The sequence below is a fragment of the Phocoena sinus genome, chromosome 15, assembly GCF_008692025.1.
Source record: "Phocoena sinus isolate mPhoSin1 chromosome 15, mPhoSin1.pri, whole genome shotgun sequence".
Classification (NCBI taxonomy): domain Eukaryota; kingdom Metazoa; phylum Chordata; class Mammalia; order Artiodactyla; family Phocoenidae; genus Phocoena; species Phocoena sinus.
Window position 1 is genome coordinate 24,102,553 of NC_045777.1, and position 18,501 is coordinate 24,121,053.

At 43.3% G+C, this 18,501-nt stretch overlaps 1 protein-coding gene across 5 annotated transcripts in view; it reads left to right on the top strand.

The window, feature by feature from the left end:
- Positions 1 to 961: 961 nt before the first annotated feature.
- EDEM2 (ER degradation enhancing alpha-mannosidase like protein 2) overlaps positions 962 to 18,501 on the top strand; it is a 31,177-nt gene continuing 13,637 nt past the window's right edge. Inside the window, exons 1-8 of one of the 5 annotated variants that reach the window (XM_032606470.1) lie at positions 962 to 1,102; positions 4,495 to 4,706; positions 4,940 to 5,050; positions 6,890 to 6,929; positions 8,923 to 9,028; positions 13,302 to 13,346; positions 14,190 to 14,315; positions 16,284 to 16,495. In XM_032606470.1, the coding sequence (XP_032462361.1) occupies positions 4,600 to 4,706; positions 4,940 to 5,050; positions 6,890 to 6,929; positions 8,923 to 9,028; positions 13,302 to 13,346; positions 14,190 to 14,315; positions 16,284 to 16,495 (747 nt within the window). In that variant the 5' untranslated portion in view covers positions 962 to 1,102; positions 4,495 to 4,599. Of the gene's footprint in view, positions 1,103 to 4,494; positions 4,707 to 4,939; positions 5,051 to 6,889; positions 6,930 to 8,922; positions 9,029 to 13,301; positions 13,347 to 14,189; positions 14,316 to 16,283; positions 16,496 to 18,501 lie in introns of those variants that run through there. The other 4 variants (XM_032606471.1, XM_032606466.1, XM_032606467.1 and 1 more) reach the window with 4 other exon arrangements.

Here is an 18,501-nt window from a genome sequence, read left to right on the forward strand (position 1 = left end):
TGCTCCACAACGGGTAGAGGCCACAACAGTGAGAGGCCCGCGTACCACAAAAAAAAAAAAAAAAAAAAAAAAAAAAAGAGACCCATCATTACCAAATCCAGGCAACCTGGCCCCACTCTCCCTGCAAACATTTAATCCACATGAGAGTTTTGAATGGAGACAAGAAGGTAAGTGACAGGACTTATGTAGAGAAGGACACTTAGGCCTGGCTGAGTTTCATAGCATGGAAGGGCCCAGACCCGAAAAATGCTTAGTACCTATTATGCTAGGCTAAAAAAAATGGCCCCATAAAGACAATTAGGTCCTAGTTCCTGGAATCTTTAAGTGTACCCTGTTTGGAAAAAGGGTCTTTGCCGATGTGATCAAGTTAAGGCTCTTGAGATGGGAGATTATCCTGTATTATCTAGGTAGGGCCCAAATGCAGTCACAAGTGTCCTTAGAGAGGCAGAGGGAGATATGATACTAATCCACAGAGGAGGAGGTGATGTGAACATGGAAGCAAAGATTGGAGTGACACGGCCACAGGCCAAGGAATGTCAGTAACATTCTCTTTTCCCTGGGAAGCTGGAGAGGCAAGGAGCAGATTCTTCCCTAGAGGTTCCGGGCCTGCCAATATCTTGATTTTAGCCCAGTGAAACTAATTTCAGACTTCTGGCCTGCAGAACTGTGAGAGAATACATTTCTATTGCTTTAAAACACCAAGTTTGTGGTAATTATAATTTGTTAGCATAGTCGCAGAAAACTAACACCATGCCCCTGTGTTGTTATCCAAGTCTCAATTTACTGTCATCTCCTTTCCCTTCCATCTGGCACTTCCAAGAAGAGTTTCCAAAAGCATCCTAATATCTTTTGTTTGTCTCTTCTGAAAGGCACTGTGACAAGCACTTTATATGCAGTAGCTCACTGAACCCTCATAATCCTATTAGGTGAATATAATACTAATATTATTCCTATTTTACAGATGAGTAAAATGAGGCTCAGAAGAAAAGCTGGTGGGGCCACACTCCTAAAAGGTGATGGAGCTAGTATTCCAACTCAGGTCTGCTCAAATCTAAAGCCCACACTTTTAACTTCTGTACTGTACTACCTCAAGATCTCTGGGGTAAGTCAAGATTTTAATTCTCGTATCTACTGGCGAAATTTCAGGATATATATATCTGAGGGATATTTTCAAGGACTTTGGACCAAAGGAGACCAAACATGCCTTCATTGCAGCTCAAGGAACTGAGCTGCCATTTTTTAGCAAAGAGCAGAGGATGGCCAATCCTAGCATCACAGAAAGCTTAGGTTAAAAGGACCTCAGAGATCCGTTTGTTCAAATTCCTCATTTTACATATGAAGAAGCTGGGCTCACAGAAGGGGAGGGCCCTGCCTAGGGTCACATATAGAGGCTTTAAGTGATAAAGTTGGGATTGAAGTCCTGGTCGCACTTCAAATCTAGGGTTGATTCTACTGCACATCACACTGCCCAAAGTCATGTGTGTTGCTATGGTCCAAAGGGCTGACAAAACTCTGGGAACTTGCAAGAAGGAAAATGGAAAAATGGGTCACAACCTTCTCAAAGCTATAGTGTCCCAGGTCTTCATTCTCACATGGGGTAACCTACAGGGCTGCAGCCCTGAGGTGCAGGGCTGAGATGGTCCAGGGGATTGGGAGTGGGTAGATTCTGCATTGGGACGGAGACTGAAGAGACCATGATGATGTAACCATGTCCCAAATGGGAGGAAAGGAATGTCAAGATTTCATGAATTCCTAGAACTGAAGGGATTTCTGAAAATCTTGAGAGTAGCAGCTTTGGAAGTAAGTTGTCTCTTACATGATTAGCAAGGGACTCGTTTGGGAAACTCAATAAAATTCTAATTATGATAAAGGCTGAACATTCTTCATCCATCTTTAAGTACATCCACTAATAAATATTGAGGCCCCACTGGTCTCTGCCTTCATGCTTAATAAGGTGGTTTTAAAAAAAGATAATATATTTAAAGTACCCATACAGTCTTAGTACACAAGTCCTTTAAAATGCTGTTGCTAAGAAAGAAATTGAAGATGTCACAAACAGATGGAAAGATGCACTATGTTCTTGAATTGGAAGAATTTATATATATATATATATATATATATATATAATTTTTTTTTTTTTTGCGGTACATGGGCCTCTCACTGTTGTGGCCTCTCCCGTTGCGGAGCACAGGCTCCGGACACGCAGGCTCAGCGGCCATGGCTCACGGGCCCAGCCGCTCCGCGGCATGTGGGATCTTCCCGGACCGGGGCACGAACCCGTGTCCCCTGCATCGGCAGGCGGACTCTCAACCACTGCGCCACCAGGGAAGCCCGGAAGAATTAATATTTTTATATGGCCATACTACCCCAGGCAATCTATAGATTCAGTGCAATCCCTATCAATCTACCAATGGCATTTTTCACAGAACGAGAGCAAATAATCTTAAAAATTGTATGGAAACATGAAAGACCCTGGATAACCAAAACTATCTTGAGAAAGAAGAACAGAGCTGGAGGAATCATTTGCTCTGACTTCAGATAATACTACAAAGACAGTAATCAAAATAGTATGCTACTGCCATAAAAACAGAGACATAGATCCATGGAACAGAATAGAGAGCCCAGAATAAACCCACACACTTATGGTCAATTAATCTATGACAAAGGAGGCAAGAATATACAATGGAGAAAAGGCAGTTTCTTTAGTAAGTGGTGCTGGGAAAACTGGACACTTACATGTGAAAGAATGAAATTAGAACATTCTCTAACACCACATACAAAAATAAACTCAAAATGGATTAAAAACATAAATGTAAGACCTGAAACCATAACACTCCTAGAATAAATCATAGGCAGAACATTCTTTGACATAAATCACAGCAATATTTTTTTGGATCAGTCTCCTATAGCAAAGGAAATAAAACCAAAAATAAACAAATAGGACTTAATCAAACTTAAAAGCTTTTGCATAGCAAAGGAAACCATCGAGAAAACAAAAAGACAACCTACTGAATGGAAGAAAATATTTGCCAATGATATGACCAATAAGCAGTTAATATCCAAAATATATAAACAGCTCATACAACTCAATATCAAAAAAAAAAAAACAACCCCGTTAAAAAATGGGCAGAAGGGGCTTCCCCGGTGGCGCAGTGGTTGAGAGTCTGCCTGCCGATGCAGGGGACACGGGTTCGTGCCCCGGTCCGGGAAGATCCCACATGCCGTGGAGCGGCTGGGCCCGTGAGCCATGGCCGCTGAGCCTGCGCGTCCAGAGCCTGTGCTCCGCAACGGGAGAGGCCACAACAGTGAGAGGCCCGCGTACCACAAAAAAAAAAAACAAAAACAAAAAAAAAAAAAAAAAAAAAAAAAAAAAAAAATGGGCAGAAGATCTGAATAGACATTTCTCCAAAGAGGACATGCAGATTGCCAACAGGCACGTGGAAAGATGCTCAACAATGCTAATCATCAGGGAAATGCAAATGAAAACCACAGTGAGATATCACCTCACACCTGAAGGAATGGCTATCATCAAAAAGACCACAAATAACAAATGTTGGCAAGGATGTGGAAAAAAAGGAACCTCTGTAACCTGTTGGTAGGAATGTAAATTGGTACAGCCACTGTGAAAACAGTATGGAGGTTTCTCAAAAAAAACAAAAATAGAACTACCAAATGACCCAGCAATTCCACTTCTGGGTATATATCTGAAAAAAACAAAAACACTAATTCAAAAAGATACACACACCCCAATGTTCATAGCAGTATTATTTGCACTTGCCAAGTTATGGAAGCAAGCTAAGTGTCCATCACAGATGACTGGATAAAGAAGATGTGGTATATGTATTCAATGGAATACTACTCGGTCATAAAAAAGAATGAAACTTTTGCCATTTGCAACAACTTCGATGGACTTGGAGGGCATTATGCTAAGTCAAATAAGTCAGACAAAGAAGGAGAAATACTGTATGATATCACTTATATGTGGTATCTAAAAAAACCAATAAACTAGTGACTATAAGAAAAAAGAAACAGACTCAGATATAGAGAACAAACTAGTGATTACCAGTGGGGAGAGGGAAGGGGGGAGGGGCAACATAAGTGTAGGGGATTAAGAGGTACAAACTATTACGTATCAAATAAGCTACAAGGATATATTGTATAGCACAGGGAATATAGCCAATATTTTATAATAACTATAAATGGAGTTATAAACTTTATAGATTGTGAATCACTATACTGTACACCTGTAACTTATATAATATTGCACATCAACTATACTTAAATAAAAATAATTAAATTTAAGAAATATTTTTAAAATGATGTTGCTAAAACATTAATTAATAATAGTAGCTGTACTAGCCACTGTCTTTTAAGACACGTAGATCTCCGCTTCAGAGACTACATGTTCCAAGATGCTCTTTGCTTGGGTTCCACCGCCCATTGTATTCTGGGCCTTGTAGTCCGGAAGTGAATGGATGATTCATCGGCCCGCAGGCGCAGTGCTCCTAATTCCCGGAAGAACCTGCAGAGGGTCGCAGGATGTGCGGGTGGCTGCGGCTGCTGCTGCAGCGGCGGCGGCGCTGACAGGGCACGTGCTCTATGCCTTTCCGGCTGCTCGTCCCGTTTGGCCTCCTGTGTGCGCTGCTACCCCTGCACCATGGTGCGCCCGGCCCGGATGGCACCGCGCCCGACCCCGCCCACTACAGGTGATGGGGGTCAGGCTCCCCGCCCTTCCATAGTTGGGGAATGGGAATCCCAGACCTAGTCCCTTCCCCATTTCCTCCATCCCAGACCCCCCACCCTGACCTGCTGGGACCCCGCCACTGGGCTCCTCGCAGAAATCAGGTGGTGATTACCATTTTCCGCCCTAATTCTTGTTCTTTCCTCTGCCTGGTTTCGTTTGGTGGCCCTCTGACTTATTTCTCGTACCCCGCACCAGGGCGCGAGTCAAGGCCATGTTCTACCACGCCTACGACAGCTACCTGGAGAATGCCTTTCCCTACGACGAGCTGCGACCTCTCACCTGTGACGGGCACGACACTTGGGGCAGGTAGTGCGAGCGGAGGAGCAAGGGGGCGGCCTGGGTCTGACAGTCCGGTCCTAGGCGGGCGGGTATGCTGGAGCTGGTGGCTTCATGATCTCACCGGTTCCAGAAAAACCTCGTAACTAGCGTGGGGTCGCGTTCCCCCTAATTCAGGCCAGCACCACCAGGATCCACCCAGCCTCCTGGAAAGTTGGATTCCCATAGTGGAAAAAGGCTGGGTTAGCCTGGTGGTCTGGACCTCCGGGCTCTGGCCACAGCAGTGACAGACACCAGCTGTTAGGACTTGGGCAAATCTCTGGAGGCTTAGGATATGTGGAAGGGCTTCAAAAAGTCAGAAGACCCAATCCCTTCATGTTATAAGTGGGCAAACAGGCCTAGGAGGGGATGTAACTCTCCTAAACATGAAATTTCAGAGCCTTTGCTGTTAGTGTAACTGAAACCCACTTCCCCCATTACCCTCACATCCCTGACTGCTTCTTGAGATCTCAGCTCAAACTGTCACCTTAGCATCAGTTCCCCTAAATACCCACCCGGACAGGTCACTCTCACAAACCTCCCTTTTTATTTTCTTCGTAGCACTTCTCACTCTTATACTGTTATTTTCACTTATGTGTTAGTTTGTCTTTCTCACTTCCACTAGAAGAAAAATCTGTGAGAGATGGAATTCTCTGTCTTGTTCCTTGCTGAGTAAGTGAAGAATCATTGCATTTAGCTGAAGCCAACCTTGATTAAACACTGTGCTAAGCATTTTACTTGTGTCATCTCATTTAATTAACACCCCTAGGAGTTAATTGCTCTTATCTCTGTTTTACAAATGAATATGCTAGGGACTGGAGAAATTAAGCTCAACACAAATTGTGCCGGTTTTCGTTTTTTAGTTGAAAAAAGTAATACAAGTAAATGGCAAATTCAAGCAGTCCAATATCATAAAATAAATATCTCCCATACCCTAGAACTCCAACCACTGTTAACCTTCTTGTGTATCCTTCCAGAAATATTTTTGGTTTATACCATCATATAGGTATGTATATGTGTATCTTTTAATATAACCTTTTAAAGGTGTAACTTATATAAAATGCACCCATTTTAAGTGTGTAGTGACCACCATCACAGGATAGAGAACATTTCTGTCACACTGGAAAGTTCCCTGGTGGCCCTTTATAGTTAATCTCTCCACCACCACTGGCCCAAAAAACCGCTAATCTGCTTTCTGTCTGTATTGTTTCTTTTTGAAAAATGCAGTTAGAATACGACACACGACACTGCCTATTCTGTACCTTGTCTTTTTCATTTAACTATATAATTTGAATGTCTTCCCCTTAGCCCATAGAACTCTTGATAGCAATCTTTTTGACCACCTCATAGTTTCGCATTGTTTGAATGTATTACAGTTTGGTTAATCACTTTTCAACTGGTATACATTTGGGTTATTTCTAGCTTTTTGCTGTTCTAAAAACAATATTGCCATGAGCATTCTCAAGGCTACAGTTCTGTGCACTGCGAGATAAATTCTTAGATGTGGAAAGCCTGCGCTCTGAGCTACAATCTTATACTGCCTCCCTATGGTGGAGAAGAATGCCAGAGAATATAGGCAATGTGTTTAACTACAGTCGAGCTATTTGCATAAGATGTTATACATCAGCCCACCTCCCAGGTACGTTAAATGGGTCAGAGGTTCCCGGTGATTTTCACGATGGCTTCTCTGTTGTGATTTCAGGTGGGACTGGCAGAGGCATCGCTGTGCTTCACTTATTAGTTTTTGGGGTCTCTGATCTGGGGCAGCCTTAATAACTGGTGTTTGTTTGATTTTCTTACTAAGCAGCTGGGGTTTTTGTCCTTTTACAGTTTTTCTCTGACTCTTATTGATGCTCTGGACACCTTGTTGGTAAGTGTCTCATCTATTCCTTTTCCTCTCCAACATTGCATGACCAATATCCTTCTTCTTTTGGTAACTTGACTGTGGGTGAAAAAATGAATTCTTCACCTGGGCTTTTTATTTTCATCTTTCATTTTGATCTTTAATTTGGGGGCAGTGGAAAGCCAGTGGAATTTTTTCAAGAAGAGGGTAGGAAATGAGATTCCTGTTTTGAGAAGATCACTGGCTACAATGTGGAGAAAGATTCATGTCATCATTTAACAAACATTTTATGAGTAATTGCTTCATGCACTGTGCTCAGCCCTCTGGGGGAGTGCAGGAATGAGTGAGGCTCCTGCCTATGCAAAGATTCTCGTAATGTGGAAAGAAACAGATGCTCTAAGAGTTGTGGGGATAAACTTGCTGGAGTCTTTTAAAGGAGGAAGAGGTGAATTTCAGCTGGAGGAATCAAAGGATTCCTAGAGAAGGTGACATTTAGATAATCGAAGATAGGTTGGATTTGGAAATGGGAAGACACAGGGTGAGATTTCTGGTAGAGGGAACAGCATGTCTGAGGGCAGAAAATCAGGGAATAGTGGGTACTGAAGTCGACAGAAGAACAGTGAGAGACATGGTTAGAAGGATAGATTAGGTCTAAATCATAGAGGGCTTTGAATGCTGAGATAGTCAGGATTGTTTCAGCTGCAAGTGATCAAACTGATTTAGACAGGAAGGAAATTTACTGAGTCAGATAACTAAAAAGTCCAGGTAAAGACTGACCTCAAACCCAGCTGGTTCCAGACATTTAAATAACGTCATTAGAAATCTCTTTCTCCATCTCTTATTTCTACTTTCCTTGCTGGGTGTATTCTCAGGCTCTCCTTAAGCTGGCAGGGTAGCCAATGGTAACTCCAGACTCACATCCCACTCATTTAGTAACCTGTGTGTGGAGAGAATTAGTCCTTTTCCATTAATTCCGTGGACTGAGTCTCACTGATCTGGCTTGGGTTACACATCTATCCCTGAATCAATCAGTTGGCCAAGGGATATAGTACGTTGGCTGGTCCAGGTGAAGTGCCCATTCTTGCAGCTGAAGGGATGGAGTCAGCTTCTTCAAATTACAGGAGTGACTGTGGAAGAAGGGTGATTCCTCAAGGGAAAATTGGAACACTGATATCAGAATAAAAGGCATCAGGATTGCATTTGACTGATGGTTTAAACAAAAGGGTTTAATTTTCTCAAGTATAAGAAAATCTGAATGAAGGTAATTTCTAGCATTGGATCAGCTGCTCAACTGTGCCATCAGAGACCCCATGCTTTTTGTATCCTGCCATTCTACCATCATTAGTATACTGACTTTCATTCTCATGCTTAGTACCTCATGGCCTAAGATGGCTGCCAGCTCCAGAAATCAAGTCTGCTTTCAAAGCAGAACGAAAAAGAGTAGAAGCCATGCCAACTGTGTCTTGTCCCTTTCTATTAGGGAAACAGGAGCTTTCTGAGAAGTGCCCCTAGTAGACTTTACAAAGCTCAGAATTGACTGGGTAACACAATCACCCAGTAGCAAATGAGACTGCGAAAGCAAATATGTGGATTTCTAGTCTCTATGGCTGGGAGCTACAAGGGTAAAGAAGATTGAGAATCAATGTTGGGCCAACCAACCTGCAGTATTTTCCATAAGGATGAATGTGACAAGGTTAAAAACAATAAATATCCACTGTAAATGTCAAGCTAAGATTTCCTCATGTGGTCTACAGTCTTTATATTGGTTTCATTTAAATGAGTACATAAAAATTCTTAAATTGGTACCAAAGAATTTACTTTACCAGTCTCTTGATACTGGGTCTGTGTGATTTCCAGCTCCCAGTGTTTTCTCCTGTTACCAGCAGTCTTAGAACAGAAACTGTAGGTCTGAAGTTGCATAAGTGGGATTCACACCAGCATAGGATCCTAGACTCTGAATCTAGCATCTTCAGTGCCCACAAGCCTGAGAGCCTCACTGTCAGGTCTCTCTTTCCTTCAGATTTTGGGGAATGTCTCAGAATTCCAAAGAGTGGTTGAAGTGCTCCAGGACAACGTGGACTTTGATATTGATGTGAACGCCTCTGTGTTTGAAACCAACATCCGAGGTGAGGGCTGCCTTCTAGGGCCCTTGGAAGAAAGGAGAATGTGGAATTTTGGCTTCTGTGTAAACCAAGAGGTGATAAACAGGATCTTAAGCGCCAGCCTTGCCAGGGCACTTGGCTCAAGCCAGATTGACAGAGTCTTCCCTCCTGTAGGGTTGGGTAGGGAGGTCTCGGGATCCCTCATCAGTTTCAGACATGAAAGTGAGCAGGGGACAGAGAAAAGACTGAAAAGAAATATGCCAGGATTACTCACATATTTAACATATATTTGGTACCAGGCTTTCAGCCAAGAGCAAGAAAGATGTAATCCTTGCCTTCTTGTAGCTTACTGCCTATTGAAAGTTTGTTAGAACTTTCTGCATTGTTGATGGAAATGTTTTATATCTGTGTTGTCCAGTCCAGTAGCCACTAGCTACATGTGGCTATTGAACATTTGAAAGGTGGCTACTGCAACTGAAGAACTGAATTTTAAATTTCATTTAATTTTAATGGATTTAAATTTAAATAGCGACATGTGGTTACTAATTACTGTATTACATAGTGCAAGGCTAGGGTATTAGTTTCCAAACGTGGCTGCCCATCAGAAGCATTTGGAACATTCTAAAAAGTTCAGCTGTGTAGACTCCACTCTAAATCTAATGAATTGGGATCTCTGGGTTGGGTCCTACAGTCAGTATTTTTAGCAGGTTCCCAATGAATCATTTTTTTTTTTTTTTAATGAATCATTCATTTTATTGAGGTAAATTTACATATACTGAAATGCACAGATCTACACATTTCAATGAATTTTGACCCAGTGATTCTTTTTTTTTAAATTAATTAACTAACTATTATTTTTGGCTGCGTTGGGTCTTCGTTGTTGTGGGTGGGCTTTTTCTAGTCGTGGCGAGTGGGGACTACTCTTCGTTGCAGTGCATGGGCTTCTCATTGCAGTGGCTTCTCTTTGTTGCAGAGCATGGGCTCTGTGCACGTGGGCTTCAGTAATTGTGACTCGCAGGCTTAGCTGCTCCGCAGCATGTGGGATCTTCCTGTACCAGGGTTCGAACCCGTATCCCCTGCATTGGTAGATGGGTTCTTAACCACTGAGCTACCGGGGAAGTCCCTTATTTATTTATTTATTTTTAAACATCTTTATTGGAGTATAATTGCTTTACAATGGTGTGTTAGTTTCTGCTTTATAACAAAGTGAATCAGTTATACATGTACATATGTTCCCATATCTCTTCCCTCTTGCGTCTCCCTCCCTCCCACCCTCCCTATCCCACCCCTCTAGGTGGTCACAAACCACTGAGCTGATCTCCCTGTGCTATGCGGCTGCTTCCCACTAGCTATCTATTTGACATTTGGTAGTGTATATATGTCCATGCCACTCTCTCACTTTGTCACAGCTTACCCTTCCCCCTCCCCATATCCTCAAGTCCATTCTCTAGTAGGTCTGTGTCTTTATTCCCGTCTTACCCCTAGGTTCTTCATGACCCTTTTCTTCTTTTTTTTTTTTTCTTAGATTCCACATATATGTGTTAGCATACTGTATTTGTTTTTCTCTTTCTGACTTAACTTCACTCTGTATGACAGACTCTAGGTCCATCCACCTCACTACAAATAACTCAATTTCATTTCCTTTTATGGCTGAGTAATATTCCATTGTATATATGTGCCACATCTTCTTTATCCATTCATCCGATGATGGACACTTAGGTTGCTTCCTTGTCCTGGCTATTGTAAATAGAGCTGCAATGAACATTTTGGTACGTGACTCTTTTTGAATTATGGTTTTCTCAGGGTATATGCCCAGTAGTGGGATTGCTGGGTCGTGTGGTAGTTCTATTTTTAGTTTTTTAAGGAACCTCCATACTGTTCTCCATAGTGGCTGTATCAATTTACATTCCCACCAACAGTGCAAGAGTGTTCCCTTTTCTCCATACCCTCTCCAGCATTTATTGTTTCTAGGTTTTTTGATGATGACCATTCTGACTGGTGTGAGGTGATATCTCATTGTAGTTTTGATTTGCATTTCTCTAATGATTAATGATATTGAGCATTCTTTCATGTGTTTGTTGGCAATCTGTATATCTTCTTTGGAGAAATGTCTATTTAGGTCTTCTGCCCATTTTTGGATTGGGTTGTTTGTTTTTTTGTTATTGATCTGCATGAGCTGCTTGTAAATTTTGGAGGTTAATCCTTTGTCAGTTTCTTCATTTGCAAATATTTTCTCCCATTCTGAGGGTTGTCTTTTGGTCTTGTTTATGGTTTCCTTTGCTGTGCAAAAGCTTTTAAGTTTCATTAGGTTCCATTTGTCTATTTTTGTTTTTATTTCCATTTCTCTAGGAGGTGGGCCAAAAAGGATCTTGCTGTGATTTATGTCATAGAGTGTTCTGCCTATGTTTTCCTCTAAGAGTTTTATAGTGTCTGGCCTTACATTTAGGTCTTTTATCCATTTTGAGTTTATTTTTGTGTATGGTGTTAGGGAGTGTTCTAATTTCATACTTTTACGTGTACCTGTCCAGTTTTCCCAGCACCACTTATTGAAGAGGCTGTCTTTTCCCCACTGTATATTCTTGCCTCCTTTATCAAAGATAAGGTGACCATATGTGTGTGGGTTTATCTCTGGGCTTTCTCTCCTGTTCCATTGATCTATATGTCTGTTTTTGTGCCAGTACCAGATTGTCTTGATTACTGTAGCTTTGTAGTATAGTCTGAAGTCAGGGAGCCTGATTCCTCCAGCTCCATTTTTTGTTCTCAAGATTGCTTTGGCTATTTGGGGTCTTTTGTGTTTCCATAGAAATTGTGAAATTTTTTGTTCTAGTTCTGTGAAAAATGCCAGTGATAGTTTGATAGGGATTGCATTGAATCTGTAGATTGCTTTGGATAGTAGAGTCATTTTCACAATGTTGATTCTTCCAATCGAAGAACATGGTATATCTCTCCATCTATTTGTATCATCTTTAATTTCTTTCATCAGTGTCTTATAATTTTCTGCATACAGGTCATTTGTCTCCTTAGGTAGGTTTATTCCTAGATATTTTGTTCTTTTTGTTGCAGTGGTAAATGGGAGTGTTTTCTTAATTTCACTTTCAGATTTTTCATCATTAGTGTATAGGAATGCAAGAGATTTCTGTGCATTAATTTTGTATCCTGCTACTTTACCAAATTCATTGATTAGCTCTAGTAGTTTTCTGGTATCATCTTTAGGATTCTCTCTATATAGTATCATGTCATCTGCAAACAGTGACAGCTTTACTTCTTCTTTTCCGATTTGGATTCCTTTTATTTCTTTTTCTTCTCTGATTGCTGTGGCTAAAACTTCCAAAACTATGTTGAATAAGAGTGGTGAGAGTGGGCAACCTTGTCTTGTTCCTGATCTTTTTTTTTTTTTTTTTTTTTGTTCCTGATCTTAGTGGAAATGGTTTCAGTTTTTCACCATTGAGGACGATGTTGGCTGTGGGTTTGTCATATATGGCCTTTATTATGTTGAGGAAAGTTCCCTCTATGCCTACTTTCTGCAGGGTTTTTATCATAAATGGGTGTTGAATTTTGTCGAAAGCTTTCTCTGCATCTATTGAGATGATCATATGGTTTTTCTCCTTCAATTTGTTAATATGGTGTATCACGTTGATTGATTTGCATATATTGAAGAATCCTTGCATTCCTGGAATAAACCCCACTTGATCATGGTGTATGATCGTTTTAATGTACTGTTATATTCTGTTTGCTAGTATTTTGTTGAGGATTTTTTATCTATGTTCATCAGTGATATTGGCCTGTAGTTTTCATTCTTTGTGACATCTTTGTCTGGTTTTGGTATCAGGGTGATGGTGGCCTTGTAGAATGAGTTGGAGAGTGTTCCTCCCTCTGCTATATTTTGGAAGAGTTTGAGAAGGATAGGTGTTAGCTCTTCTCTAAATGTCCCTATTTATTTTTTAATGAACACTTATTGCCTAGGTTTTACCTGTGGGATTCTTTGAGGCCCGGGTTGAATGTGGGTTTTTCCAGATATATTTTTTGTTTACTCTTGCCATGTGGCTGGAGGCATTATCTACTAAAACCACCTTAGGCTAAAGATTTGAGGTTTTCTAGACAACACAGTTAGTGTGAATTCAGTCTGTAAAACTTAGTGAGTACCAGTTGTGGTTATTAATTCTTAGGAGAGATTTTTTTTTCTTCACTTTACTTGGCATTGAGATTTGAGGTATACAGTTTTCCTTACTGTATGCTAGGGGAGGTGTGTAGGGTTTATTTTTAATTCATCTTTACAAAGGGTATATAATTCTTTCAGATCCCAACTTCATGGAGGGATCTTCTATCAGACTTCCCACTCTGGGTAGGTCCTGCCTTTGTCTCTTATTCCTGGTCTGCCAGGAGGAGGGGAAAACTGAAGCTCAAGGTCACCAGTTTTTTCAGTGGGAGGGCCATTCAGGATATCTGTTTAGCCATATTTCCAGATAATCTTTGTGTCTTTTTATAAGTCCTAAATATTATGTAATAAATTGAAATAGATAAATGAATAAAATGAAGGTAATAAGTATCCTACCTTGGTGTTGGGGTGATGGGGAGACAGTGACCAAGTGCAATGAGCATGGACTTGGGAGTCAGACAGACCTGGCCCTACCACCTACTAGATGGATGACCCTGGGCAAGTCAGTTTACCTCTCTGAACCACAGTATCTCCGTCTGAAGAGGGCACAGTAGTACCTAGTGCTTGGTATACAGTAGGGACTGCAAAAAAATGATAACCTTTTTTTTTTTTTTTTTTTTTTTTTTTTTTGTGGTACGCGGGCCTCTCACTGTTGTGGCCTCTCCCGTTGCGGAGCACAGGCTCCAGACGTGCTGGCTCAGCGGCCATGGCTCATGGGCCCAGATGCTGCACGGCATGTGGGATCTTCCCGGACCGGGGCACGAACCCATGTCCCCTGCATCAGCAGGCTGACTCTCAACCACTGCGCCACCAGGGAAGCCCGATAACCATTATTTTTGTGACCCACCAAGAGAAAAAAAAACTTCATGAACTTAACACTGTACCAGTGTGGGGGGTTAAGGACTCTTCTTTTGCTACATGGCTCCAGCCCCTTCCCAGTGAGCCACTGAACAGAGCATTAAGTTTAATTTGTACAAGGGAAAGACTGGTCCTTAGGATTCTGACACTTGCTTTTTGTACCATCTGTAGTAGTAGGAGGACTTCTGTCTGCTCACCTGCTATCAAAGAGGGCTGGGGTAGAAGTGGAGGCTGGATGGCCCTGCTCGGGACCTCTCCTGAGGATGGCTGAGGAGGCAGCCCGGAAACTCCTCCCAGGTAAGACCCACATGGAGATGGGGCAGAGATGAAGTCCAGTAGGTCCTGCTGCTCTTGCTGGAGAAGAGAGTGGCTGTGCAGAATTATTTGCTCGTGTTGCTCACCCAAACACTTGGTATTTCTACCTCTTGGCGCCCACCATGGAAAACAGGAGAGTCCTTGGCATTTTGACGGCTAGGCTAGGATGGATGAGCTGACCTCATTAACGTTTGCGAGGAGCACTGAAGGCCAGCCTGGTGGCTGGAAGGCTTTTGCCCTTATTTGAGTGAGTGCTTTTGCCCCCTCCCAGGCCCACACGCCACTGGAATGAAAGGGTTCCAGAGAAGAGCCTTGGTCTGAGCGTTCGGAACCTCTGGTTCTAGACTCGGCTCTGACAACCAATAGCTTGACCAAGCCGCTCTTCCTCTCCTTGGTTCAATTTCCCCGTCTATCAAATGGGAGTCATAATTCCTGCCTCCCTCTGGGGAGACGTAAAATGAGGTCAGAGAGGAGAAAGTTCTTGGAGAACCTCAAACACCACTGAGACATGAGAGGGACTTGTTTTGTAGCTGAGCCATGTCCAGGGCTGCAGGCCAAGCTGCAGTGTTTGTCCAGAGGGGCAGTAGCTGGGCTCGGCAGCATCAGCGGGACGCTGTGTTCTCTTCAGGGCGTGGTGGAGGCTCTGAGAGCTGTTCACACCCAAACACGTTACACTGCTTTCCACCAACCTCTTGGCCGTCTCACTTCTCCCCTTCACCCAGGACTTGCCTCTCATCCTTGGGGAAGAGCTGAGGAGAGTGAGCGAACTGGGTTCAGGTCTCACTCACGGCCTGAATGTCTCCTTACAAACGTCATGTCCTGTGTGACTCATCCCTGGAGGGAAACTGTCTGGTTGCTCCCTTCTTTTTTTTGTATTGAGAAATATACATATTGAAAAGTGCATTCATGCTGAGAAACAGGATTTTGTCACCTCCCCACCCCCTTTTTAATACTGCCTGACTTCTCTGAACTATCCCTTTAGGCCCTTCTTGCTCGTGACTTGAATCCTCCTTGCTTACCACTCATGTCTGCCAGATAGCAAGTTTCTCTTCTTACAGTAAAGTTGCTGGACCTTGTGGTTCTTGGAAGTTTTGACAGCTTTTTTCACAGTTTGGTGACGCACAGGCTGCTTTGGGGTTGTTTGACCTTTCAGCCTGGAGAGGAAATCTCTGCCTCTGACTTGCTGTCTTAGTTCCTTGCCTTGAATTGGAAGGCACTGGGGTGAGGTGGACAGGGCACTGGGCCCATTGCGGGGGGAAGGGGAGGAGTGGGCACGTGATAGTCATTCCCATCCCAGCTCCGTTTGGCTCTCTCTGTGATCTCTGAGTCACTTCTTTACAAGCCTGACCTTTCCTACCTGTGAATTGAGGGTTGGACCACATTGGCAGTTTTGTGGTTTATATCCTTTTTAAAGAAAATAACGTAGCCCCTGAAACTCTTTATTTAGAGCAGGGATCTTAAACTGGCTGCTCTGGGACTGTTTACAGCCTTCAGATGTGTTTCATTTGGTCAGAATGGTGTTTTAAGAAGTAGATGAATGGCTTTTTCATTGTGCAACCAGCTCCCCCACTGCCTGTGGCTTAAGCCCTGCCTGCTTCACACTAAGTTACTTGCCTGGCCTCTGAGGCATAATATAAAATAAGTAAAAGTAGAGCTGCTCTAGCTAAAGTGAGCATGTGTGGAGTGTGATACCCCAGAGCACAGCCTGCTGCTTCCCTGCTCACCACAGGCAAGAGCCCAAGGCATGAGGAGCAGTGTTTGACAGCATCTGGGTTAGGTGGCCACTGAGGGCCCTCCAGTTGTGACATTTATCCTTCTCTGGCTCAGTCTCTAGCAGATCACCCAGGAGACAAAAGGGAAGTGCTGGCCAAGGCCTCAGGCTTTGGTCCTGTGTCCACCCATGCCCACCTCCCCGCTCCTATCTGGGGTCTTAATTTTGCAATTGTTCAGCCTTTCAGACCCCCACTGGCATGCCGTATGGAACGGTGAACCTGCTTCATGGCGTGAACCCAGGAGAGACTCCTGTCACCTGCACAGCAGGGATCGGGACCTTCATCGTGGAATTTGCCACCCTGAGCAGCCTCACCGGTGACCCTGTGTTCGAAGACGTGGCCAGAGTGGCCCTGATGCGCCTCTGGGAGAGCCGGTCAGATATTGGGCTGGTAGGTCCGCTGCCACTCTTCCTGTCTAGCTCAAGTTGGCCACCTTGGCCCCTGCTTATGAGGCTCAGGGCTCTGAGCAACAAGTTGCGGTCCAGCTGAAGGAAACTAAGGGTGACCTCAGGAGTGATCCAAGGCTTAGGCTCACAACACCAAAAGTAGACCAAGCCTCCAGTTCATGCTTTGGCACAGAGGGGAGGAGAGCATGAGAGCACATCCTCTGGCAGGAAAAGGGGCCGTGATAAGCTCTGGCTCCTTGAGCTTCTCTGATCTAGGGAGTGGGTCATATGCTTCATGCCCCTGACTCACTCGGTGACCTTAGATCGTCAGCCTGTCTGGCCCTCATTTTTACATATTTTTGTTTGTAAAACTGTGTTTCTTAGAACCAAAAGATTTGAGAGATGTTGAATGGCTGTTCCATGAGGAAATGATTACTGGTCAATTAAATTTGGGCAACACTATAAATAGTATCTTTTTTTTGGAGAGTCATAATGAACACGAGCAGGTTAAAGGTTATGAAATCCTATGATAAATTCACCTATTTAACTTTGCTTAACTCAACGTTTCACAAACTTATTTGACCCCAGAGCTTTTCCTCCCCTACAAACCTACTCACCTATGGAAATTTAAGGTCGGTTTCGGCTCCTAAACTAGATGATCCAGTGAAACTAACAGTAATTGAGCCAAAGCTGTCCAGGAAATAACACTAGATTTAGTCAGAACTGAGACTGAGCCCCAGCCTTACTATGTTGAAACTGTGTGACCCTGGGCAAGTCACTCAACCTTTCTGATCCACAGTTACTTCAGCAATAATACTGATGGATTAATACCTCCTTGCTGAGTCATTATGACTTATGAAGACTGTGTTGTCCGAAAGTGATTCAGGTGGAGGCACGTTTTATGCAAAGTCTGGTTCTAAGCTTGAAAAGTGAAACTTGTGTGAGGACTCCTTGACAGTCCCTTAAGAAGGTGCCACTCTGGAGACCTAGAGTAACTCCCTTAGTGTCCAACACAGGCAGTTTTTTCTCCAGCTCGTGAGCCATAGTGACTCCATGACCACCCTGCCCACATCCTCTCAGCCCTTTATCATTTCCGTGCACACTGGCCTGTCTTCCAGTTGCCGTCACCCATGTCTCTTTGGCTACGGGCCTTTTCTGGTGCCTGGATCCTGCTCTGCTTGCACTTGGCTGGAAACGCCAGGTCTTAAATGCTACCCCAGAGCAGTTCTCAATCAGTGGCTGATACTGATGGGAGTTTATGGACAATCACCCTTGTTCCCCGGCCCTTGGGTGGGACCGTGCTGAGGCTCGTGCTCTACACTGACTCCCAGAGCTGCCCGGTGGGATGGAGCTCCATTTCCCATGGTGGTAACTTGCCTGACAGCACACCCTTTAGGGCTGCCTCCCTGCCCTGCCTCACTTTTCCCCTCCTCTTCGAGTTTCCAGGGACTCACCGTCCAAATCAACTACTTCCTGGCTTCCTTGCTGGGGCTCTGCCCAAACTAACACAGGACAATTAGCTGTTTCTTTGAATGAGTACCAAGTGAAGTTATCAGCTTCCATCGGGGTCTAAGTTATATGGACAACATATCTCTTCATTTAAATCTTTAAAATTTATTTTTAAATGGTTCACAAGTCAAAGGATACAAAAAAGTACGCAGTGACATCTGTGACGCGTCCTCCAGCCACCCAGTTCCTCTCCTTACAAGCAACTACTCTATCAGTTTCTTGGATGTCCTTCCCAAGTTGATTTATGGAAATATGGAAAGTATATCTTATGTCTTTAGACACTGGAATCGCATGCAGATTCTCAGGCTGAGAAGTCTGAGACAGATTGTGGGAACAGCACGTTCTCATCTCCCAGCTCACACTCACTCTAGACAGGGCATGAACACTCCAAGTCATTGTTCTTTTTTCAGTTTTTGACCAGTGTGTATAATTAAGTCCTCCTAAATGTGCATGAGATGTGTCTCCACTGTACATATATGCAAGAGAGCTGGCCATGATCCA